This window comes from Triturus cristatus, chromosome 6, assembly GCF_964204655.1.
Source record: "Triturus cristatus chromosome 6, aTriCri1.1, whole genome shotgun sequence".
Classification (NCBI taxonomy): Eukaryota; Metazoa; Chordata; class Amphibia; order Caudata; family Salamandridae; genus Triturus; species Triturus cristatus.
The window spans coordinates 1,067,185,831-1,067,211,744 of record NC_140589.1 but is presented as its reverse complement, the minus strand read 5'-3'; the positions used below and the strand labels follow the sequence as shown (position 1 = coordinate 1,067,211,744).

The 25,914-nt window shown below is 50.5% G+C and overlaps 1 protein-coding gene and 1 pseudogene across 16 annotated transcripts in view; both read left to right on the top strand.

Annotated features, from left to right (window-relative positions):
- The window catches only part of AFDN (afadin, adherens junction formation factor), a 1,598,291-nt gene that overhangs the window by 1,064,093 nt on the left and 508,284 nt on the right, over positions 1 to 25,914 (top strand). For all 16 annotated transcript variants that reach the window (XM_085611917.1, XM_085611916.1, XM_085611915.1 and 13 more), the window contains one exon: positions 3,484 to 3,602. In XM_085611917.1, the coding sequence (XP_085468043.1) occupies positions 3,484 to 3,602 (119 nt within the window). The remainder of the gene's footprint in view (positions 1 to 3,483; positions 3,603 to 25,914) is intronic.
- On the top strand, positions 11,031 to 16,133 carry LOC146820995 (E3 SUMO-protein ligase ZBED1-like; annotated as a pseudogene).

Here is a 25,914-nt window from a genome sequence, read left to right as displayed (position 1 = left end):
GCCAGCCGTGCCCCAGACTGTCATCTCCCACCTCCAGACTACGGCAGACCTCCTGCATTTGATGGGGTTCACTATAAATTTACTGAAGTCACACCTGACTCCTAGGATGCTCCCTTTCATCGGAGACATTATGGACACAGTGCAGTTTTGGGCTTATCCTCCCGAGTAGAGTGTCTAAGATATTCAGGTTATGATACCGAGGTTTCAGCCTCAATCCTGGATTTCGGTGCTAATGACTCTGAGGCTGCTGGGCCTCATGGCCTCTGCATCCTGTGGTAAATCATGTCAGATGTCATATGCGGGCTATGCATTGGGCCCAGAAGTTCCAGTGAGCGCAGCGTGAGGGAACTCTCTCCGACATGGTCCAGATCTCGGAGTGAACTTTAAAAGACCTTACGAACCGCAATTGGGTCAAAGGCAGACTCCGCTCCCGCTCCCTTCCCCAACCAGTTCAGATGGTAGTGACAGACGCATCACTCCTTGGATAGGGCTGTCATCTGGGAGAGTTGGAGATTAGAGAACTCTGGTCTCCGGCAGAATATGGACTTCACATCAACCTGCGGGAGCTCCGGGCGATCTGACTAGCATTGAAAGCATTTCTTCCCTCAGTCCAGAGGAAGTTAGTGCAAGTGTTCAAGGACAACACCACCGCCATGTGGTACTGCAAGTAGCAGGTTTGTCAAGTGTCTCTGTATCTCTGGACATGGCTGGAACAGCAGGGCATAACACTGGTGATTCAACACCTGGCAGGTTCTCTGAATGCCAGGGGAGACCACCTCAGCCATAAATTGCGCATTGGAGTTTCCAAGGCGGTTATCGCTCTGAAACGCTTTTCGTCATGAGTGAAGTTCAGGCCTCCTGTACTCTTTTCCGTCCGTACCGCTTCTGCCCAGAGTTCTCAAGTAGATCAAAAACAACCAGGCCAAAGTCCTTCTTGTGGCTCCGGACTGGGCACGTAGATCGTGGTATCCTGAGCTTCTTCGAATGAGCATTGATCCTCCGATCAGGCTGCGCCTTCAGGAGAATCTTTTGTCACAACATCAGGGGAGGGTCCTCCACCTGAACATGTCAACTCTCCACCTCCTCGCGTGGAGATTGAGCGGCGACAGTTGATAGCTTTTGACCTTCCTCCCGAAGTCTGTTAGGTTATCTTTGCGACCAGACTGCTCTCCACCAAAATGATATATACCTGCTGTTGGCAATTAAAAAAAAATATATTGTACAGAAAAGTCTATTGACCTTCTTTCTGATGTCCTTCTCTTCATTCTTACCCTTGCCCAGCAGGTCTTTGCTCTGGGCATTCTCAAGGGTTATCTTTCTGCTCTGTCCACTTTCTTGCTGCTTCCTGACCAACCCTCTTTTATTTAAGTCTCTTATTGTACATCGGTTTCTGAAAGGGCTTGTACATATATTTCCCCCTTCGGCCTACATAATGTCTCAGTGGAATTGGAACCTGGTTTTCACTTACCTCATGTGCGCTCCCTTTGAACCACTTCACAATTGTCCCCTCTGGCAGCTTACCATCAAGACCGCCGTTCTAGTGGCGATAACTTCTGCCCAGAAGGTGAGTGAGCTGCAGGCTCATCATCCAAACCTCCCTACTCAATGGTGTTTCAGGACAAGGTGGTGCTTCACACCTGTGCCTCATTCCTACTTAAGGTATTGACCCCTTACATTTGGGACAATTTGTCACCTTGCCTGCTTTTTATCCTTTTCCCTATAAAGAGAAGGAGCGACTCCACCATCTGGACCCAAAAAGAGTATCGTTCTTTCTACCTTAGCCTCACAAAAGAGTTCCGGGTGAATGACCAACTTTACATGGGCTATGTAGGAGCTAAAAAAAAGGTTGAGCAGTTCAGAAACTGACTTTTTTGCTCTGGGTCATTCTTGGTGTTAAGGTCTGCCATGTCCTGGCTAAAGAGCAGCCTCCTGAAGGCTTATGAGCCCATCCTAACAGAGGAAAATCTGTGAGCGCGATGTTACCTCACAGAGTTCCAGTCTTGGACATCTGCCAGGCAGCAATGTGCACACGTTTGCCAAACGCTACTTCTGGACGGTCAGGTCTGCAATGATGGGCATTTTGCCTGTTCGGTCCTGCATGACTTTTTAGTATAGCTAATTTGTCTGCAGGCCACCGCCAGGATGGTATGGCTTGGGTAGCTATTCAAATGTAAGGAATCAGCAGCTAGAAGACTCTATCAGATGAATAAGTTACTTACCTTCGGTAAAGGATTATCTGGTTGAGACAATATCTAGCTGCAGATTCCTTACAGATCCACCCATGCCTACTCGCTTTGCAGACATATTTCTAGGGCTAGGGTTGTTTCCCTTTCAGGGCCCTAGTTTTGACACGCACTACTCTGTTTTCTTAATGACTCTGCGCTCTTGGCGTGGAAAGTCTTGGAAATAACTGATCTCCACATGCCTCAGTGACACTTATGTAGGTGGCCGCTACATCACACCCAGTGCCAATGAAGCTGTGTGAAACCGAAAGAAGCCACCCGACTTGGCGCAGGGGTACTGCTCACACAAAAATTTACGGATCCAGTATGACACCTGGGAAATTTAAAGGTAATGTATCTGCAGCTAGATATTGTCTCTACCAGATGTGTTACAGAAGGTAAGTCACTTGTTCGTTTAGGTGTCAACACAAAATGGTTTGCTACTTGTGGTTTATGGTGGTTGGTGGTTAGGTCTGACATAGTTGTTTGATCTTGAGAATTAGTACAGAGGTTAAAGCTTAAAGAACTGTTGGAAAAGATAACAATGGCAAGGGAGATAATCTGTGTTGGAAACTGTGAAATTGTTTTCTACCTGCTCGTTTAAATATTTAAGAGCCAGGCTATAACCTTTTTTTTGTTGTCACACATTCACAAGAGGGTTTACGAGAGAAGTAACCTATGTCTCGTGCATAGCTCAATGAGCACTTGTTACTATTAAGTAGTATATACATATCTTTTTCTTTATTGAATTTAAAAGTTTGAATTTGTACGAGTTGATTTTTAGAAATGCACACAGATATGGCTTAAGTTGATGGCCATGGAAGCTCTGGCAGCCCCAGGTGGCAGACTTTGAGCAAATATTATTGTAGGGCCCGGCCACCAGAAAGTTTGCAGATATCACTTGCAAAATATATTCACCCCTACCAAGAAATGCGATACCATCATAATACATTTGTAAATTACTGTGGACGGTGGAAGAAGACTGTTAATACCTTAGTCCAGAGTAGCCCTTCAGTCATTGTGTGAGATTCAACGCAAAGAAATGAGGAGATATATAGAGCAGGTGTAGAGTTTTCGAGTTAAGAATAACTGCAGGTTGGGTGCCTTTAATGAGGTCTATATTATATATTTTCAGATATTTTCTTCTACTTGACCTATATCTTTTGAGACCAGATGCTAAACATTTGTGGCACCCAGTTAGCCCAAAAGTGGTTATGTTAAAATATTGCAAGGAACTTATAGGTTTTGTATATTTTTACAGGGCTGCAGAGTTGATGACGAGGACAGGTTCTGTTGTTACACTAGAAGTTGCAAAACAAGGAGCAATTTACCACGGCCTGGCCACTCTGCTTAATCAACCTTCTCCAATGATGCAAAGAGGTGAAAAAATACACAATAATTTCTCTTTACAGTGCTATCTTTGTGATAAATTAACTCTGCCGATCAGCTTTAGCATTTGCATAATTTAAGTGGCCTGCAGGGCATTGTATAGCATTCTCAGGAAAAATCGAATGACAAGTCTTCTTAAGGGATTGTTCAGCTGGTCTGGGACGACAAGTTGGGCAGAATTGGTAGCAGATGTGGTATACCTCAAGTAGAACATGCTTGTCGTTAAGTTGCTTTCCCAGCTGTCTCAGTCCAGACATAACATTCCTCAAATGAGGTTTGGTGGCAGACACTGGTTTTGGGAGGTGCGCTTCCTTCGACAACTTTACATCAGCTTGATGGTTGCCTTTAGAGGAACTTAGTTTCGTTAAGTGGTACGCACCAGATGAGATAAAGCACCTTATGGTGCTTGATTCTGAATTATTTTGAATTGGAGTGCTGGATTGGTGGAATGAAAACATACTAATAACGAATCTTGCAGAAATGATGAAACTTAGAGTGAGGGAAAGGATGGGAAGAGTCAGAGAAGTTTGCATCTTCCCCAGATCCATGTTCAGATGTTGCTTAAAAAAAGTTTTTATCTCCACAAGACTTATTTGTGACAAGTTAATTTTTGTTGTCTCTTATTTACACCAATGCAGAGCACTGGAAATGTTTCTGGAATATTTCACCAAATGTCCTGGTTCCTTTGTACTACACTAGATAAAAGTTCATTGTTAAGCTTTTCCTGTACCAAATGGGCATAACAGTTACGTATGTAGCTCACAGGTGTACGTGCTTGTGAACTCTTAGCGGGCCAATAGCTTTCTCCTACCCAGTCTCCTATGTTGGGCAGTTGAGCACACTTAGTCGCCTAGGACCTCTTCTCACGCTGTCCAAGTACTAATCTAAAACTGAAACTCAGTGACAAGTGCATCATTCACAGGGTTTCTATCCATAGCTCCTATCTGGTTCACTATTTATATCAAGACAACCTAGGTCATCATCCTCATAATACTTTATTCGATTTAATTCAGTAAATCACGAAAGTCATAAAACACAACAGATCAATAAACTCTCCTCAGAATGGTACATCAGATGTCACAAAGCTGAGTAAAACACCCCTGCTAAGAAACATGATGCATAAAAGCAAACATTATAACTGGATACAAATTTAAGATTTAGTAAGGCAGGCCATATTTCTGCAAAATACATAGACAAGCGTAGGGGACATATGTACTTGTGACATAAATTAGCAAATTTAGGGCAAATAAAAACTATATGTAAAGTGTCCAGTGCAGTCGATCGTTGTGCCGTTTTCAGCAATCGTTGTGATACTTGTTGTGTAAAGCTTACATTTCAAACTAATTTTGTCACAAATTCATTGGAGAGGTGTCTCTGAAGGATTCTGATAAGGCATGTCAGATGTTTTATGAAATTGTTGTCAGAGGAGCAAGAATCTGAAGAAGAACAGCAGCAGCATGAAGAAACACTAGATGATTCAACCATTATGCCTAACGAAGAAACACTCCCAAAAGAGGAGCCAGACCTCATGGGACATCAGAGAGCGACCGAGATTTTGGAAAACCAGGAAATGCCAGATCATCAATCTGAATATGAGGATTCATTGCATATGGAACAGCCAGTGCCCAATGCAACAGAGCAGGAGTGGAGTTGCCAAGGCCAATAGCTCTATCATACCGCTAGACCAGAATCGGAGAGGTTTGTTTTGCAGATGATAATCAACAGGCCTCTATGTCTTATACTACTAGCAATTATGTGGATGCGCATCTGAAAGAAACACGTTAGTTAGATTTCTCACCTTAGAATATCCCCAGGCGTCAGACTGGATCCGGAAGATTTTTGTAGCAATACCCCTTGCGTGTCGCTAGGCGTCGTCTGCGGCTCCGCGTCCGTCATTGGTGTCGTGCGCCAGAATGACGTCGTCGGAGAACTTAGACGCCGCCCTCGCGCGCTGACGTCAGTTCTTCTTTTTTCCGCGCCAGTAAGCGCCGATCCGGGGGAGCTACCCCTTTAGTCAATTTTTGACTAACTTTTTCGACTCTTTTTGGTCACTTCTCGACTCTGGTGCCGGTAGGATGCCTGGTTTCAAGGCCTGCGACGACTGTCACCGACTGATGTCGGTGACCGATCATCACCGCCGGTGCCTGTACTGCTTGGGCCTCGACCACGACGCGGAGTCGTGCTCCGATTGTATGGCCCTGACCTCGAAAGCTAGGCGGGAGCGGTCCCCCTAGCTTCTCGAGCTTCGCCACTCGGCTCCACGCCCCCGGTCCAGGAGAAGCCGCACTCGACATCGTCGCTCGTCTGACTCGAAGTCTTCGGGTAAGTCGAAGCGCTCTAAAAAGTCCAAGAGGCGACACCGCTCTTCGGACTCCCCTCGCCGGTCGCGCGACTCGGCCGAGGGTCAGGGTGGTTCCACCCCCGCGGCTCCGCTGGAGCCGCAGGCGCCGCTCAAATCCCCATACCCGCCGGTCCCTGGGATTGACGCGACGCCGACAGAGGTCAGTGCCTTCCTCTCGGCCATGAGGAGCCTGGCCCCGCCGTCGACGCCCGCTGGCGCGCCTTCAGGGCCCCGCGGACTCGACTGGGCGACCTTGCGTGCCGGCGGCTCCGGCCCCGGCGCCGTTGGAGGCTCCGGCCCCGACGCCGCAGGTCCCCGAGGGGCCCGAGCCTGGGCCCCCGTCGACGCCGGTCGACCTAGTCACGCCTCCTCCGTTGGCGCCGACACCGGTACCGACTCCGGTCGACGTCGATCCCCGGTTCAGCCCCTGTCCAGTCCCGACGCCGATGCGGCGCCGCCCGTCGCCGCATCCGATGCCGCTAGAGACACATTATGTCTATCGACCGGCTCCGATCATTCCTCCTGTTTACCAGGAATCGGATGACGGGGGCGACTGGGAGGGTTCTGAGGACCCTATGGCCCTTCAAGGGCAACTTTCTGAGGACTGGGCAGATGAACTGGGGGAGGCCAGTGGATTGGATACCTCACCGGACGCTGGATTCATCTCTCCTCCGACTGTGGCTTCGGAGGAGGGTGCAGCTTTTTCTGTGGTGCTGCGCAAGGCGGCCGCGGCCCTTGGGCTTGAGCTGCCTGCCGTGGCTGTGAGGACTAACATCCTCACTGAGGTGCTTCAGTCTGCCGCATGCTCCACTGAGCCTCTGCTGCCATTCAATGAGGCCCTCACTGACGTTCTGCAGGGCACCTGGTCCAAGCCCTCCACAGTCCCTCCTGTGGATAGGAACGTTGCCAGGTGCCACCGCCCTGCTCCGGGCGACCCCAGTTTTCTGTCCCAACACCCCACCCCCGAGAGTCTGGTTATCCAGGCCTCTACCTCCCAATCCTCCTTCCCGTCCGCTCCTCCGGACCGGGATTCCAAGAGACTGGAACAGTTGGGTAAGTAGCTGTTCTCCTCGCTCAGTTTGGGCCTGCGGTCTTTAAACACCGCCTGTCTCTTGGACTGTTATTCCCACTCTCTGTGGGATACGGTGGAGGACGTGCTGCCACTGTGCCCGGAGGAGGCCCGGGCATGGCTTTCCTCGGCTCTGGCCGATGGGAGAGATACAGCGCGCCATGCCATCCGATGTGGACTCGACACTACGGACTCGCTGGGTAGGGCGATTTCTACCACGGTGGCGCTTCGACGTCACGCCTGGCTGCGGTCCACGTCCTTTTCAGGGGATGTCCAGAGCACACGCATGGACATGCCTTTTGATGGCGCTCGCCTTTTTGGTGAGAAAGCGGACAGTGCGCTGGCTCGCTTCAAGGACTCCCGGGCTACGGCCAAGTCCTTGGGCCTCTCGGCCCCGCGGCCGCAAACTTCCGCTTTTCGCTCCTTTCGTGGCCAAGGAAGGGGCACCTCCTCACGTCCGCCTAGCCACCGGCCGCAGAACCAGCCTGCACGCGGTCGCGGACGTGGTTTCCGCCGAGGCGGTACTGGAGGACAACGCGGTCAGTCGACATCCACCCCGGCAGCATCCGCCTCAAAGCCTTCCTAGTCCGAGCTTTCAGGCCCATTCCTCGCCAGTGGGAGGCCGGGTTCGCCATCACCTGCTCCACTGGCGTACCATTACTTCGGACAGGTGGGTGCTCAAAATCGTCCGAAGGGGCTACTCCCTCCCCTTCGAGACGACCCCTCCAGCCATGCCACCGCAGCACCACCGTATATCTCGGAGGATCATTTGAATCTTCTGTGAGAGGAAGTTTCGGCCCTCTTGGCCAAAGAGGCCGTCGAACTCGTTCCGAGCCCAGAAGTAGGTCGTGGTTGTTATTCCCACTACTTTCTGGTTCCCAAGAAGGACAAAGGAGGCCTACTCCCTATCTTGGACCTCAGGAACGTCAATGCCTTCCTCCGGAAGGAACGATTCAAAATGTTGACTTTGGCTCAGGTTCTAGCTGCCCTAGACCCTGGAGACTGGATGGTAGCGTTGGACTTGCAGGACGCATATTTCCATATCCCCGTCCTACCGGCGTTACCTGCGGTTCACGGTGGGTCAGGAGCACTTTCAGTTCACCGTGCTCCCCTTCGGCCTTACCAGTGCACCTCGGGTGTTCACGAAAGTGATGGCGGTGGTCGCAGCTCATCTGCGCAGATCAGGGGTTCCAGTCTTCCCCTATCTCGACGACTGGTTGTTGAAGGCGGGCTCGCCCCAGACAGTCGTCTCCCACCTCCAGACTACGGCGGATCTCCTGCATTTGCTGAGGTTTTCCATCAATGTGCCGAAGTCACACCTGAGCCCCTCTCAGAAGCTCCTCTTCATCGGAGCGGTTCTCGATTCGGCGCAGTTCGGGGTCCATCCACCGGAACAGCGGGTCCGGGATATACAGGCCCTGATTCCCATCTTTCGGCCTCTATCCTGGGTTTCGGTCAGGCTAGTGTTGCGGCTTCTGGGGCTGATGGCCTCCTGCATCCTACTAGTGCATCACGCCAGGCGGCGCATGCGGGCTCTGCAGTGGGACCTGAAGTTTCAGTGGGCCCAGCATCACGGCAACCTGTCCGACCATGTCTTGATCTCGGAGGGCACTGCACAGCAGTTGCAGTGGTGGCTCACGGACCACGATTGGGTCACGGGCAAGAGCCTCTCCCTACCCCAACCGGAGCATGTCGTAGTGACGGATGCGTCCCTCCTGGAATGGGGTGGCCATATGGGAGAGGCGGAGATCAGAGTCCTCTGGTCTCCGGCGGAGTCTCGCCTCCACATCAACTTGTTGGAGCTGAGAGTGATCCGACTTGCACTGAAAGCCTTCCTTCCCTCTGTCCGGGGAAGTGTCGTGCAGGTGTTCACGGACAACACCACCGCCATGTGGTATTGCAACAAACAGGGCGGGGTGGGGTCATGGACCCTTTGTCAGGAGGCTCTGCGCCTCTGGACATGGCTGGAACACCAGGGCATCACCCTGGTGGTTCAACATCTGGCGGGCTCTCTGAACGCCAGAGCAGACGAACTCAGCCGCCAGTGCATGATGGATCACGAATGGCGTCTGAACTCCGAGGTGGCGCAAGGTCTCTTTCAGCAGTGGGGAGAGCCTTGGTTAGATCTATACGCCACTGACGAGAACGCGCAATGTCAGCAGTTCTGCGCGTTGGAATTTCCAAGGCGGCACTCGCTAGGCGACGCTTTTCGACGCGAGTGGAGTTACGGTCTGTTGTACGCCTTTCCGCCTATACCACTTCTGCCCAGAGTGCTGAAGAAGATCAGGCGCGACCGGGCCCAAGTCATCTTGGTGGCTCCGGATTGGGCACAAAGGTACTGGTATCCCGAGCTACTCAGTATGTTGACCGATTCTCCGATACGTCTGCCCCTTCGGGAGGATCTTCTGTCGCAGCAGCAGGGGACGGTCCTCCACCCGAACCTGTCCAGCCTCCACCTCCATGCGTGGAGATTGAGCGGCGGCAGTTGATGCCATTTGACTTGCCTCCTGAAGTCTGTGATATCATTCTGGCAGCCAGGCGTCCCTCCACAAAGACGGTATACGCCTGCCGGTGGAACAAATTTGTGGCATGGTGCACAGCAAAGGCTGTGGATCCCCTTTCCGCCCCTCTTTCTCAGGTTCTCCTCTTTCTTCTTTCTTTGGCCCGGCAGGGCTCTGCCCTGGGCACCTTGAAAGGTTATCTTGCTGCCATCTCTACCTTCTTACGGCTTCCTGATCAGCCCTCTCTTTTCAAGTCCCCTGTAGTGTCACGCTTTCTTAAAGGCATTACTCACACGTTCCCTCCTGTCCCTTTCGTAATGCCTCAGTGGGACTTGAATCTTGTCTTAACATTTCTGATGTGCGCTCCCTTTGAGCCTCTTCACAATTGTCCTCTTCGTCTTCTCACTCTTAAGACTGCTTTCCTGGTACCCATCACCTCGGCTAGACGGGTGAGTGAGCTCCAGGCTCTTATCGTCCAAGCCTACTTTTCTATCTGTTCATCCGGACAAGGTTGTCCTTCAGCCTCGTCCTTCCTTTCTACCGAAAGTGGTGACACCCTTTCATCTTGGGCAATCTGTTACCTTGCCCACCTTCTTTCCACCTCCGCATCCTTCCAAAGAGGAAGAGCGGCTCACTGTCTGGACCCAAAACGTGCGCTCTCCTTTTATTTGGACTGCACGAAACCGGTCCGGGTGGACGACCAGCTTTTCGTTGGCTACGTAGGTGCTAAGAATGGGAAAGCTGTGCACAAACGGACCATCTCCCGGTGGGTCGTTTTGTGTATAAAAATCTGTTACTCCTTGGCAAAAAAGGACCCTCCTGTTGGGCTGCGAGCCCATTCTACTCGGGCCACGGCGGCTACTACTGCTTTGGGACGGGGAGTCCCTTTGCAGGACATCTGTCAGGCGGCGACTTGGGCTTCGCTGCACACGTTTGCCAGGCACTATTGCCTAGACAGCCAAGTCCGAAGGGATGGCTTCTTTGGCCGTTCTGTCCTCCAGGACTTTCTGGTGTGATCTTGGTTCGCAGACCCATCACCGGGGTTGGTATTGCTTGGGTATCTATTCTAAGGTGAGGAATCTAACTAACGTGTTTCTTTCAGATGAACTAGTTACTTACCTTCGGTAATGATGTATCTGTAAGAAACATTAGTTAGTTAGATTCGTCACCGACCCACCCATCCTCCCCGTTCTGCGAACCGACATCTAGGGTTAAGGCTATCCTTTTCAGGGCCCTAGATTTTTGGGCACCAGTGTCTGTCTCTTGCATGGCTCTGCGTTCCTGGCGCGGAAAGCTATGTACAAGAACTGACGTCAGCGCGCGAGGGCGGCGTCTAAGTTCTCCGACGTCATTCCGGCGCACGACTCCAACGACGGACGCGGAGCCGCAGGCAACGCGCAAGGGGTATTGCTACAAAAATCTTCCGGATCCAGTCTGACGCCTGGGGATATTCTAAGGTGAGGAATCTAACTAATGTTTCTTACATAGGTAAGTAACTTGTTTGTTATCACCAGCATCCAATTTATGATTACCATGAAAAGGTTGCTACTACTAGTGGGACCTGTGGCACTGATAGCAGCATAGAGTTCAGATGCAAATGTTGTGGTGACACTAAGAAGACCTTCTTTTAAATGGAAGGCTCCACCACGAGTAATGTTTTTAGACATTTTGAATGCGCTCATCATTCAAAGTATGTCATATTTCAAAAGGTCCACAAAGCCTACCACGCAGGAAAAATTAAAAGCAAGCCTAGCTCAGATGATATAAACCGAAAGAGGAGTTGGATGACACATTCGCTTTAATGATAGCACAAGACCAGTCTTTATCAGTGGTAGAAAATGAAGGGTTTTGGTCTTTTGTGATAAAGCTGAATTGCAATTATGGCTCAATGATTAGAGCGGCAGACCCTGATGCAGAGGTCTAGCCCGGGACCAGGGTTCAATTCCCCGCCTCGGCGCGTCTTGGGCTCAAAAATTCCACAGACCTGATCATTTTCGCCTCGGTGCCATTCCAATCATGGAGTCCCACTCTGCAACTCTGGGCAATAGCTTGCTTAATCTCCACAACGGCCCCCACAACGCTAAGGATGCCTGGCCTCCACCTTGGGGGTGCCCAGGAGTGGATGCCTCACAGGGAAAGCCAGGATGGGTTCCACAGCGGTATTCGTACAAGCGCCTTGAGACCCTTGCGGGTGAGTATCAATTTACATTTATGATATCCCTTCAAGGAAGAGTTTGACATATTCAATCCTCCCAAAAATGCAAAGGTATGTCAAACGTGAAGCGTTTTTCGAATTGGAAAAAGCAAATCAAGTTGCACTGACCTTTGATCTGTGGACATTACCAGCCAATGATGCCTACTTGGGACTGACTGCTCATCTTCTTCAACAACCTATGTGTGTTAGGAAACAGTTCTGTTTAGCAGTGATGTCTTTGCCCGAACAACATACTTCAGAGAATCTAGTAGAACAGATTTCACTAATTCTACAGGAAATCAGTCTTCCCATGGAGCAAATCAGTTCTATCACAACAGATAATGGTGCTGTTGTTGTAAAGGCAGTCAATCTCCTTGGTGTAGGAGAGTAGGGTCTGCTATCCTATGGTCACCCCAAATTTTTGCTTTTTGCTTCACTGGTTTTTGACATATTGAGGCTGTGGGCCTGCTAATCCGGCCCCCAGCCTGCTGTTCTCTCTACTAAATTGACACTATGCACTCTAGGTGCATAACCAATTGGAATTGGATCACCCTGTGAGCCCCTGTACCAGTGTACACTAGGTACCCAGGGCATTGGTGTATCTAAGGCCTACCAGGGGCTGAAGCATGTATTGTGCCACCCCTGGCCTAGCCTAGCAATTTGACATAACTGGCTGATCACTCAGCTGGGGTAAGTTGGTGTAACCACCTCTTACTTAGGTGTAGTATACCTATACCTAACCTTAAATGGGACACATGTTACCCTATAAGTCACTCCTATGGCAGGCCTTAACAATCCTGAAGGCAGAGTGCTTGGTTCCATGTGAGATGGTGCTCTGGCATGAGCTGAGCCTGTCTGCAGTGGTCGGAACAACCTCCTTCTACCGTTTCCAGATATCGCCATACCATATACTCTTAAGTGCATTATGAACCTCGCGGTTAATTGCTATCTTTGGTTTGACTTTATCAAAACATGTCGAGTAAGGTGTCATACGAATTGGAATACTAACCCCTTGCCAATCCTGGCGACGGGGTTAGCACTCCACCCTTCTAGAGGGACACGACATGTACAGAACCTGAAACCCGGGTAAAATCAGACATAGCCTCAGCTCCACAAAATGGACGCTGCCACCACCGCCACAAGTCTGCCCTCCTGCTGCTGGGAGTCCTTCCAGCTTGGGAGACGTGGACAAAGGGTTTCCTGCCAGGGGAGGTGCGAGCACCACCCCAGACAGGATTTTGTGTATTGGTCAGTTAGGGCTTGAATAGAATCAGACATGCCTGAGGCTCACAAGGAGCCTCGGTGCATATGCCAGTTCAAACCGGTCCTGGGGCACACCAGCCCCGGACCTGGGGCGAGCTGGTCAAAGGATTGGGGGTGTAACCACCCCCCTTCCTGGTCCCACCCTTAGGGAGGGACCTAGCAGGTAGTCCGGCCCCTAGAATCCGCTTAAAGGTAGGAGCTGTGTCCTAAGACTTCAGACATCCTGGAATCAACTTGAAACTAAGAAGAAGACGGGAACTTCGACGTTCTGCTGCACAGAAGACTGAAGGAAATCTCCCCTGTGGTCAGGGAGTGACCATCTTGCTAACGCAAGCACCATCCAGCGAATCGACGTCTGCTTTGCCGCCGCCGCCTCCTGCCGGAGCCCGAGCCCAGAGACCGACAAGAACTGGACCTCCAGACCTCTCACCGCCCGATCCACAGTCCCTGCAAAGAAGGAACCCGTGGAGGCACCGAGACAAGTGGAGCCAGCCATCTTTGGTGTGAGGTTTGGGGACCAGGACCACTGGGCTAGCCCAGGGGCTCTCTGAGGGCTCAATGACACCCAGTTCCAGCATTTTGTGTACCTCAGCCTTTATACAGTCCCTGACATGGTCAGGTTGTCTGTAAAGTTTGTTCTTTACAGGGAGACTGTCACCGGTGTCCACCACATGGGTACACCAATCAGTTTGACTAGGTATCAGTGAGAACATATGCTGAAATGATTGTAGAACCTGTCTACATTCAATCTGCTGATGCTCAGTGAGGTTGCCTCCAAGGGTCACTCCTTCAACTGAACCATCTTCAGGGTTCTGAGACAACAGGTCTGGGAGAGGGTCACTCTCTTCCTCCTGTCCCTCATCTGTAGCCATGAGCAAGCCCATGTCTGCCCTGTCAACATATGCTTTTAACCTGTTAACATGGAGTACCCTGTGGGGACTCCTGGGAGTGCCTAGGTCCACCAAGTAGGTAACCTCTCCCTTCTTTTCCAGGATTGTATGGGGTCCAGACCTTTTGTCTTGGAGTGCTGCTGGGGCCACTGGCTCCAACACCCATACCTTCTGTCCTGGCTGAAACACAACCAAGACAGCCTTTTGGTCATGCCAAGCTTTCTGTAAGGCCTGGCTTGCCTCAAGGTTTTTGGATGCCTTCTCCATGTACTCAGCCATTCTGGAGCGGAGACCAAGTACATAGTCCACTATGTATTGTTTTGGCTTTTTGAGATGTAACTCCCATCCTTCCCTCACTAAACACAGTGGGCATCTAACAGGGTGCCCAAACAACAATTCAAAGGGGCTGTAGCCAACTCCCTTTTGTGGGACCTCTCTGTAAGCAAACAGAAGGCAGGGTAGCAGGATGTCCCATCTTCGCCTGAGCTTTTCAGGTAATCCTTTGATCATACCCTTTAGGGTCTTGTTGAATCTCTCAACAAGCCCATTGCATTGTGGGTGATAAGGGGTGGTGAACTTGTAGTTGACACCACATTCCTTCCACATAGCTGTCAAGTATCCTGACATGAAGTTGGTACCTCTGTCAGAAACCACCTCCTTAGGAAACCCCACTCTGGAGAATACTCCCAGTAGGGCCCTGGCCACAACAGGAGCTGTTGTGGTCCTAAGGGGAATTGCCTCTGGATACCTGGCGGCATGATCCACTACCACCAGTACAAATCTGTGCCCAGATGCAGTGGGGGGATCCATGGGACCCACTATATCTATTCCCACTCTTTCAAAGGGGACCCCTACCACAGGTAGTGGTATTAGGGTGGCCTTTGTTGTGCCACTTGATTTGCCACTGGCTTGGCAGGTCACACAGGAGCGACAAAACTCCTTGGTATCTTCATTCATGTGAGGCCAGTGAAAGTGAGGGACAAGCCTGTCCCAAGTCTTGTTCTGGCCTAAGTGTCCTGCTAAAGGAATATCATGGGCCAAGGTAAGAAGGAAGCCCCTAAATTGCAGAGGTATAACCAACCTCCTGGTTGGCCTCTCAAATAAGCAAATATTGATGTATGGGACACTGTTTTCATCTCATTTTGATGGAATCAATAAAAGATGTTAGATTTGTAGACTACATTTTTGATGAGTGCTGTTCTATCAGTAAATTCTTGAGAAACATTCCTGCATCTAGCCATTTACTTTAATACATGCAAACCTGAAATAAACTGCCTGAGACCAAGCTGAAAGTAGATGTGAGCACTAGGTGGAACAGCATGTATGACATGGTAAAAAGAGTTTTAGAGCAGGACATTTCCATCAATGATGCACTTGAAGCAGCAGCACCAACAAACGAAAGCTATGTGCCGAATATTCCACAGGCAGTGTCAGCAAATTAAGCCAGTATCCTAAAAGGCAGTTTTGGAGCTTTTTTTAAGTGCCACTGAAACATTATCAGGACAGGCATATCCAACATTGTCCATGGTAATTCCAGTAATTACTGAACTGCAGGCATCACTGGTTGCTTTAATGGAACAGCACACATTAAACAAGAGCAAAGAAGGTGAACATAATGGTGAAAAGGGCACTCAAAGCCAAGACGGAGGAACACAAGCTACTCAAGAACCAACTCAGAGCAATCACAATTTCATTATCCCGATTGCTGTGTCAGGCTGTTGAGGAGCTCACACGTGTTGGATTCAAAGACGTTGAAAACCATTGTATTTTGAGTAAGGCAACTATTTTGGATTCTAGATTCAAAACTTATGGTTTCTTCAAACAGTATGCAGCAGATGCACGTAAAGCAATAATATTTGGAACTTCAGCAGCTTTCACCCAAAACATCATCGACAGACAACGCAGATTGTGGCCCTCCTCCAACAAAAAGAAAGCCTGAAAGCAAATTCTAGAAGGTACTTTCTAAAAGGAAAGCTGAATCTGAAAAGGCAAAAAAATCAACTGCATTGGAATTATATGTGTACTTTTCTGAAGAAATAGAAGATTTCTCAATTGATGTCTTCTCGTGTTTGGGAAGGAACTCATTCAAATTTCCTCTCCTTTCGCAATCGGCATGTAAATTCTTTTGTGGTACTGCAACCTGTATTCCTAGTGTACAGCTGTTAACGAAGACTGGTAACAATATTACTAGTAGACAGGCTTGTTTGACACCAAGTCACATGGAAAACCAGCTTCGGACTATGTCACTGAAAATCAATTTATAATATTCAATACATGCTTTCAAAGGAACTAATAGCAGGCTTTTGTAAAGATGAACGTCCAGAACCCAATACTAGTGGCACCCTGGTCCACTCCAGATTTATGAACTTAAATCTTCTCTACAGGCCTCCCTGACTATTAACGACGAGCACCAGAAATATCTATAATTTGCCATCCACATCGGTCCTGCATCATTACTAACCCCCCAAACCCCCCTAGACCTGTTGAGTGCTCTGCCATATCTCTGTCACTGTAACCTTCGGGCCTTCTGTAGGAAGTATCTGAAAGAGACTATTAGTTTTGGATTCCTTACCTTAGAATTACCCCCAGGTGTCAGACTGGATCGGAGAATTTTTCTTCAGCAGTACCCCTGCACCTCGGTAGGTGGCGTCGGTTGGCTCTGCGTTTGTCTTTGGCGTTGTGATCGCAGAATGATGTCACGGTATGTACTTAGACGCTGCCCCTGCGCACTGACGTCAGTTCTTTCTTTTTCTGCGCCAGTCAGCGCAGATCCGGAAAAAGTGGTAACCCAGTCACTTTTTGACTAACTGTTTTTTTGACTTTTTGTCGACTACTTTTCGAGTCATTTGACTCCTGGTGCATAGGGATGTTAAATCGGCGGACCGTCTTCAAGCATTGTGGCTCCTGCCACAAGCTGATGTCGGTCATGGATCCACATCTCGTGTGCATCTGGTGTCTGGAGCGCGACCACGACACAGTCGTGCTCCATCTGCCGGGCCATGGCCCGAAGTCTTTGCGGGAGTGGTCCCAAAAGCTTCTGGAGGCCTGGCAGTCGGCTCCGCGCCGCTCGAGGTCCTGGTCGCGAGGGAGGTCGCAGGGCTGGTCGCGGAGCCACCACCACCACTCCTTGTCGAAGGCTTCATCTGCATGTGTTTTCTTCCGCCAGCTTGGGACTGCGGTCGGTGAACACTGCATGTCTATTGGGCCGTTACACTCACTCAGTGTGGGACACGGTTGAGCAGGTGCTGCCGCAGTGCCCGGAGGAGGCCTGGGCCGCACTCTCCTGTGTGGTTGGTGAAGGGAGAGATGCAGCAAAGTTCGCCATTCGCTGCGTTCTGGACACCGCTGAATCGCTAGGCAGGACTATTTCAATGTCGGTAGCCCTGAGACGCTACGCCTGGCTGCGATGCACTGGCTTCTCGAGTGATTTCCTATCTACACTTTTGGACATGCCCTTTGATGGCCGTCACTTGTTCGGCACTTCAAGGATTCTCGGGCTACGGCCAGGTCCTTGGCCTCGTGACTACATTTCACCCCTTTCGTGGCTACGGAAGGGGTGCCCTGCCACATTCCTCCCAGAGCCACAGCCCGGCGCAAGCTGCTCAGCCACTGACTGGCCCGGGACGTGGGACCCAGCGTCGTGGGTCTGGGGCCAGTGGGCGGGCCAGTCCACCCGTGCCCCCTCTGCAGCAGCCTCCAAACCATCCTAGTCCGACCTTTCAGGGCCACCAGTTGCCAGTGGGCGGTAGGATCCGCCATCACCTCCCCCACTGGCAAACATCGCGTCAGACATGTGGGTTTTACAGATAGTCTGTAGGAGCTACTCTCTACCCTTGGAGTTTACCGCTATATCCATGCCACCGCAATTCTATCGCATGTCGGAGGATCACTTGGCCCTTCACCTCCAGGAAGTTACGGCTCTCTTGGCCAAGGGAGCTATCGAGCGAGTTCCTGCGCCAGAAGCAGGTCGTGGTTGTTGTTCCCACTACTTTATCGTGCTCGAGAAGGACAAAGGCCTGCTTCCTAGCTTAGATCTTAGAAATGTCAACCGCTTCCTCCAGAAGGAGAAGTTCAAAATGTTGACATTGGCTCAGGTCATGGCTGCCTTTGACCCTGCAGTCTGTATGGTAGTGTTGGACTTGCAGGATGCCGATTTTTCACATCCCCGTCCTACCTGCCCACCAGCGTTACCTACGGTTCACGGTATTCTAGGTGCATTTTCAGTTCACCCTGATCCCCTTCGGCCTTACCAGCGCCCCTCTGGTGTTCAGGAAAGTGATGGCGGTAGTCGCAGCTCATCTGCGCTGATCAGGGGGTTCCAGTCTTCCCCTATCTCGACGACTGGCTGTTGAAGGCAGTTTTCCCCAGGCTGTCGTCTCCTACCTCCAGACTTCGGCGGACCTCCTGCATTTGCTGGGGTTCACTGTCAACGTTCGGAAGTCACACCTGATGCCCTCTCATTAGCTCCTTTTCATTGATGCGGTTCTGGACACAGCGCAGTTATGGGCCTATCCTCTTGAGCAGCGAGTCCGGGATATTCAGGCTATGATTCCGATCTTGCAGCCTGTATCCTGGGTTTTAGTCAGAATAACCCTGAGGCTGCTGGGCCTCATGACCTCCTGCATCCTGCTGGTGGATCATGCAAGGGGGCACATGGGGGCTCTGCAGTGGGACTTGAAGTTCCAGTGGGCACAGCATCAGGGGAATCTTTCCGATTGTGTCCAGATCTCGGAGGGCACTGCACACCAACTGCAGTGGTGGCTGACGGACCAGGGTGGGCATCATGGACCCTCTGTCAGGAGGCCCTTAGTGTCTGGAAGTGGCTGGAACATCGGGGCTTGTCCCTGGTGGTTCAACACCTGCCGGGTTCCCTGAACGCCAGGGCGGCTGAACTCAGCCGCCGGCGCATGATGGATCATGAATGGCGTCTTCACTCAGAGGTGGTGCAAGGTCTCTTTGAGCAGTGGGGACAGCCTTGGTTAGATTAATTTGCCACCAAAGGGAATGCACGTCAGCAGCTCTGGGCGTTGGAATTTCCAAGGTGGCACTCGCTCAGCAACGCTTTTTGTAACCAGTGTAGTTGCGTCTTCTATACGCCTTTCCAACTTTACCACTCCTGCCCAGAGTGCTGAAAAAGATCAAGCGCGACCGGGTCCAAGTCATTCTTGTGGCTCCAGACTGAGCACGAAGAGTCTGGTTTCCCAACTTATGCACATGGCCATCAATCCTCTGATCAGAACGCCTCTTCGGGAGGATATTTTTGTCGTAGCGGCAGAGGACGGTTCACCACCTGACCCTGTCCAGCCTCCACCTCCTTGCGTGGAGATTGAGCGGCAACAGTTGATAGCTTTCGACTTTCCTCCCGAAGCGTGTAATGTCATCTTGGCAGCCGGGCGTCCTTCCACTAAATCGATATATGCCTGCAGATGGAACAAATTTGTGGCATGGTGCACAACGAAGGCTGTGGATCCCCTTTCTGCCCCTCTTTCTGAGGTTCTCCTCTTCCTTCTTTCTGTGGACCAGAAGGGCTCTGCTATAGGCACTCTTAAAGGCTATCTTTCGACCGTTTCGGACTTTTTTTGCCTACCAGATCAACCTTCTGTTTTCAAGTCTCCTATTGTAAATAGGTGGTGATAAGAGGCGAATTTGTATATAATCGGAAATAAATCCTGCACCCAATTCTTCATGCACAATCCTTGTTGGTTCACTCTGCGGTATCCTCAGAATCCTCCTAAAAAAAATATTTTCTGCAGCTTAAATAAGATGACAAGGCTTATACCCCTTCATTCACTGCACCAAATGATACTGTTGGGACACACTTTGGTCTATAAAGATCCAATTTGGATTGAGCATGTGTTGCCGAAATGCCTGGAAAAAGCATCAATACTATGGACAACCCTGTTGAAGGACTGGACATGGCTACTAAGCACAGGATCATAATTAATTCTACTGTCCAGCCAAATGCCAATATATTAAAATTTGATAGTTACCAAACTGATGTCCACTGATCCTGAACGTTTTAGTTTTACCATTTTTGGGGCCTACCACCATAGTATATGACTTTGAAAATGTTGCTTTTTCACCCAGGTTATCCACAAATTCATAAACACAATCTATCAGGAGTTGCAGGCCATTAGCTATGTGTGCAATGAGTACAGTATAATCTGCATGTAGTAGTGCTGGAACTGGCCTATTTCCGACCATCAAGACATCGGCCACTAAAAATCTCTCTAGCGGTTTAAAATATAGTATAAAAAGTGAAGAGGCTAAAATGCATCCCAGCAGTACTCCTCGCCTCAGGTCAAAGTGTGTTGTGCCTTCCCCATTGGGGCCATAAATTACTGAGGCCTCCAATACAGCATGAAAATCGCTTAAAATAGTTACAAGGGCATCTTTGACCCCATGGCCCCCAGCACAGCCCTTAATTTTGTTCCATCCACTTTACCAAAGGCTGTGCTGAGGTCCATGAAGGACAAGTGGATGGACTCCTTCCTAGCTATAGTATACTTGGTGATCAGTAAATAAAGATTCAAATAATATTTGACCGTCCCCCGCCACGGTCTAAAACCATATTGGATATCTGACCAGATCGTCCCATTCTCTGCCAATTTGGTTGGTAAATTCAGCACTACCCGCCCAATAATTTTAACTTCAGCTTCTACTAAAGAGATAGGTCAGTAGCAGGCTGGATCCTCTCGATTCCTTTTTTTTTTTTTAAAAACAACGTCAGTAGAAATACCGATTTTAGCCAGGATGGGGGGAGGATATGACCTCACACTGCTACATTTAGATGCTGGGTGATTAAGGGGCCCAAAGATCAACGCAATATTTTAAAAGATCCCCGGGCACTTCGTTGGGGCTAGGAGCTTTACTGGATGAAAGGGCCGCTATGGCCTCTGCTACTTCAGGATCATAAAAGTGCAACTCTCCCCCTCTAGTAATAGAGGTATTAATGTCGGGAGGAGAATAACAAACTCTTGAGTAATGGAGTTAAAATGAGTGGCCCAAGTCTGTGCTGGGATAGCTTGAACCATATCCGAAATGGCTGCTTCATTAAATATTGGTTGGTTCACTATTTTCCAGAAAGCTAAATTATCTCTTGACTGACAAGCGGTGACTAATCGTTCCCATATTCCCCTTTCAAGCACATTCATCTGATTCCTACGGGTTCTTGCCTTCTTCACTGCCTCTTTGAATCTTGGTTTTTGGTGCAGTGCCATCATCAGGTCTTTGTGGGCCTATGTACAGGTATTATCGAACCATTTGGGTCCAGGTCTGTTTTGGTGAGGACAGTCTTTATTTCATTGCAAATATTGGAAAATGAAGCAAGCTTAAGTAATTACTGGCATTGTAGCCAGCAGGATTTTGGATTCGAAGACTTGTAGTTTTCTCTTTTCTATAGGTGTGGAACTACAAATGCGAGCATGGGCACAGTCGTTATCTAGAAAACAAGAGTTTACTTGATGATTTTTGATCAGATGATGGAAAAGACTTAAGTCTTGATGGCTTGTCTTCTTCTAAAAGCATGCAGGAACATCTCTTCTTTTCAGCAAGAAAAAATTAACCTAGAGCATTTCAAGGCTGGTACTTAATTAGTACAACTCACTACCTGATTTATTTTAGTTTTAAAAAACCTTTTTCTGATGGATACATCTGCCAGTGGATTCCTCACCTTGTGAATATCCCCTGCGCCAGCAACATTCGGAAGCTTTTGTAGCAGTCCACGCCGATGGGGTCGAAGATGACGTCACAGAGACACGGCTCCGCTCGCGACTCCACTGACGTCACCGGCTCCATAAGAAGACCTCCTCGGCGTGATGACGTCAGTTCCCTTTTTTCCGCGCCGACGACGCCAACGGATTTCGGGAATCGTTACTGGTAGCTTTACCTGTTACTTTGTGTTTATTCCGAAGTTTCTCTGTCTTTCTTCGAGAATGTCGGCAAGGAAGTCTGGTTTCAAGCCTTGCCATGAATGTGGCAAACACATGTCCATTACTGACCCGCATGACGACTGCGTTTGGTGTTTGTCATCGGACCACGATGTTGAAGGATGTTCATGTTGCAGGAAGATGAGCTCAAAGGCTCTTAAGGAAAGAGAGGCAAAGCTCTTTATCGCCCGGATGAAGAGAAAGGAGAAAAGAGGTAGAAGAAGATCCAGGTCGAGGTCGAGGTCGAGGTCGGCTTCCAAGTCGACGTCGGGACATGCTTCAAAGAGCAAGAAGCATAAGAAGAAAAGGAGGCATTCGTCTCATCACAAGGCCTCGACGTCGAAGTCTAAATCACCTGCTCGGCGTCGAAGGGAGTCAGTGTCTCCTTCTCCTGTTCCGGCTTCGCCTCCCGTTCCATCTTCTCCTGTGTTTTCTCCGGCTCCGGCTGATTCGCCGGTGCCGGCGTCCTCTCCGGCGCCGATGGCTTCTCCAGGTCCTGCAGGTCCTTCGGCTCCGTCTCCGACTCCGGCCCAGGAGGAGGATGATCAGGCTCCGGGTGAGTCTGTGACGCCGCAAGTTCCACCGTCGGCGCCGGCAGGCCCGAGTCCGGTGTTACCTGACCAGTATCCGGCTTTCCCTAATCCAGGTCAGGACCCCTCGCAGTATCTCAATGCGATGTATGGGGTGTTCTCACGGGCCATGTATTCCTCTGGTGCACCTATGGGTCCGATGGGTCCGATGGCTTTTAATCTGGGAGTGCCGCAGGTTTATCCTCAAGCACCGTTTATGCCTTTCTTCCCAGCGACGCCGTCTTGGCAGATGCCGGCGCCGAAAACATCGACGCCGCTTCCCTCTTCACCGGCGCCGGCTCGACCTCGTTCGACGCCGGCTGCTCCAGCTGATCCGCGTTCGACGCCTCTGCCGCCGCCGTCGGATTCGATCACGGCGCCGCCGACGCCGCAGGTGCGGATCCGTTCCAGGAGGGAGGCGCAGAGAGTGCTGGAGGAGAGGAGCTATCTTATGGATGAGGCTGAAGAGGGGGAATTGGTCGAATCCGATGAGGTGTTTGACGAGTTGAAGGAGGCAAGTGGGTTGGATTTGTGTCCGGAGTGGGAGATCACTCCTCCTTCAGATGAACCTTCAAAAGATGCAGCTCCTTATCATGCTGTAATCAGAAAGGCTGCAGAGTTGTTGGACCTTCAATTGCCATCTGTTGAGTTCAAGTCCAATATCTTGACTGAGGTGTTGCACTCTCCAACTGCGGTGTCAGAGCCGCTGTTGCCTTTTAATGAAGCTATATTGGAGCCTGTGTTGGATGTGTGGCGCAAGCCTTTTTCAGCTCCTGCGGTGTCCAAGGTGGTTGCAAGGAGATATAGGGTGGCTCCGGGGGATCCTGAGTTTTTGTCATCACACCCTTCACCTGAAAGTCTGGTCGTTCAGGCTGCTTGTTCTGGACGTTCAAAAGGTGCGTTTCCTCAGGTCCCAGGGGACAGAGAGGCCAAGAAGGTGGACCAATCAGCCAAGAAAGTCTTTTCTTCAGCCAGTATGGCATTAAAGTCTTCTAATGCGACTTGTTTATTGGGGCGCTATATCCATGCGCTTATGGATTCAGCTAAAAAGTTGGCACCGAAGCTGTCGGAGGTGGATAGGGCAGGCTTCAGTGAAGTACTGTCGGATGCCCAGGCGGCTGCTCGCCAGGTTATACAGAGTGGCTTGGATACAGCAGACTCAGTTGCCAGGGTCATGGGGTCTTCAGTTGCCACCAGGAGGGGTGCATGGCTTAAGTCCTCCGAATTTTCTTCGGATGTCCAGTCGACCTTGTTGGACTTACCTTTTGATGGGTCTGGTCTGTTCGGGAAGAAGGCTGATGCAGCTCTCGAGCGCTTCAAAGAGAGTAAGGCTACGGCTAGGTCATTGGGCCTTCAATCCCAGCCGAGAGGTACTTTCAAAAGGTACAGAGGTTTTGGAAGGGCGAGTTTTCGTTCTTATAGACCAGCCCAGCAGCAGCAGCAAAGCTCCAAGGGATATAGAGGAAGACTTAGAGGTCGCTCACGTGGCCGTCAACTCTCCTCCTCCTCTTCCTCTTCCTCTGCCCCTCCCACCACTGCAAAACAGCCCTAGATTCGACATTCCGGATCATGCTGGTCCTGTGGGGGGCCGGCTTACCCATTTTCTACAAGATTGGGAATCGGTTACTACAGACCTTTGGGTTCTGGATCTTGTAGAAAATGGGTACGCCCTTCCCTTTCGGGAATTCCCTCCAGTTTACCCTCCTTGCCAAGGTGCTTGCTCGGAGGACCACCGTCTTCTCCTGCAGGAAGAAGTCCTGAAGTTGTTTCAGAAAGGGGCGATAGAGGTGGTTCCGGAGCAGGAGAGGGGTCAGGGATGCTACTCCCGGTATTTTCTGATCCCGAAGAAGGACGGCAGATTGCGTCCGATACTAGACCTCAGAATCCTGAACTTTTACCTGAAACAGGAGAAGTTCAAGATGCTCACCCTTGCGCAGGTTCTTCAGGCGCTGAATCAGGAGGACTGGATGGTGTCGCTCGACTTGCAGGATGCGTATTTTCACATCCCCATCCTGAAGTCGCACAGGAAGTATCTCCGTTTCACGGTAGGATCGCAACATTATCAGTTTGCGGTTCTCCCGTTTGGTCTTACTTCGGCACCTCGAGTCTTCACAAAGGTGATGGCAGTGGTGGCAGCCCATCTCAGAAGATCGGGAATTTCGGTTTTCCCTTATTTGGACGACTGGCTGATCAAGGCGGAGTCGTCGGAGAAGGTGCTGTGTCATCTGCAGGATACAACTCGGCTGTTGTACAGATTGGGTTTTTCGATCAACGTGCCCAAATCTCACCTGGTGCCCTCTCAGCGCAACCTGTTCATAGGTGTGGTACTGGACACTACTGTGTGTCGAGCATTCCCTCCTCCTCAAAGGATTCTCGACATACAGGAAATGATTCCTTTGTTTTTCAGCGGAGCGGTTGTTCCAGTTCTGAAGGTCCTTCGCCTGCTCGGTCTGTTCGCTTCCTGCATACTGTTGGTCAACCATGCACGCTGGCACATGAGGGCGCTCCAGTGGTGCCTCCGCAAGCAGTGGTATCAGCACAAAGGGGATCTCAGGGAGTCTGTGAGGATCTCCAGAGAAGCTGCAGCGGATCTATCTTGGTGGAGCGTGGAGGGCAATCTGTCTCAAGGAAGGCCCTTTCATCTACCTCCATCGGTGACCACAGTGATAACGGATGCATCCACCTTAGGGTGGGGTGCGCATCTGGGGGATCTGGAGATCAAGGGTCTTTGGTCTCCAGAGGAAAGGTTGCTTCACATCAACCTTCTGGAGTTACGGGCGATACGCTTGGCGCTCAAGGCCTTCCTCCCTTCCCTTCGCGGTCAGTCTGTTCAGGTTCTGACGGACAACACTACCGCGATGTGGTATATAAACAAGCAGGGAGGAGTGGGGTCTCTTTGTCTATGCAGAGAGGCCCTGCGTTTATGGTCCTGGGCTCAGGACCATCGGATTTGTCTGATGGCGAATCATCTGGCCGGGGTGCTGAACGTACGTGCGGACAGTCTCAGTCGGCAGTTCTCTGCCGACCACGAGTGGAGGCTCCATCCGGAGGTAGTTCGTCACGTCTTTCGGACGTGGGGAACTCCTCGGGTGGATCTGTTTGCCACTTTCGAGAACGCGCACTGCCTGTCATTCTGCAGTCTCCAGTATCCGATGCAGGGGGCGTTGGGAGACGCGTTTCAGTTGAGTTGGGGCTCACGACTCCTTTACGCGTTTCCTCCCATACCCTTGATTCCTCGGGTTCTGAGGAAGGTTCGCCAAGACCGGGCCCAAGTTATATTGATCGCCCCGGATTGGCCAAGAAGGGTGTGGTACACAGATCTTCTCCACCTCTCCTCGTGCCCTCCGCTCCGTCTCCCTCTGAGGGCAGACCTCCTCTTGCAGTCGGAGGGGCAGGTTCTACACCCCCACCTCCAGAGCTTACACCTTCATGCCTGGAGATTGAACGGGGCAACCTGAATTCTTTCTCTCTCCCGCCAGATGTGGTGGATGTTATTTTATCGGCCAGGCGACACTCCACCAAATCCATATACTCCTATAGGTGGTCTA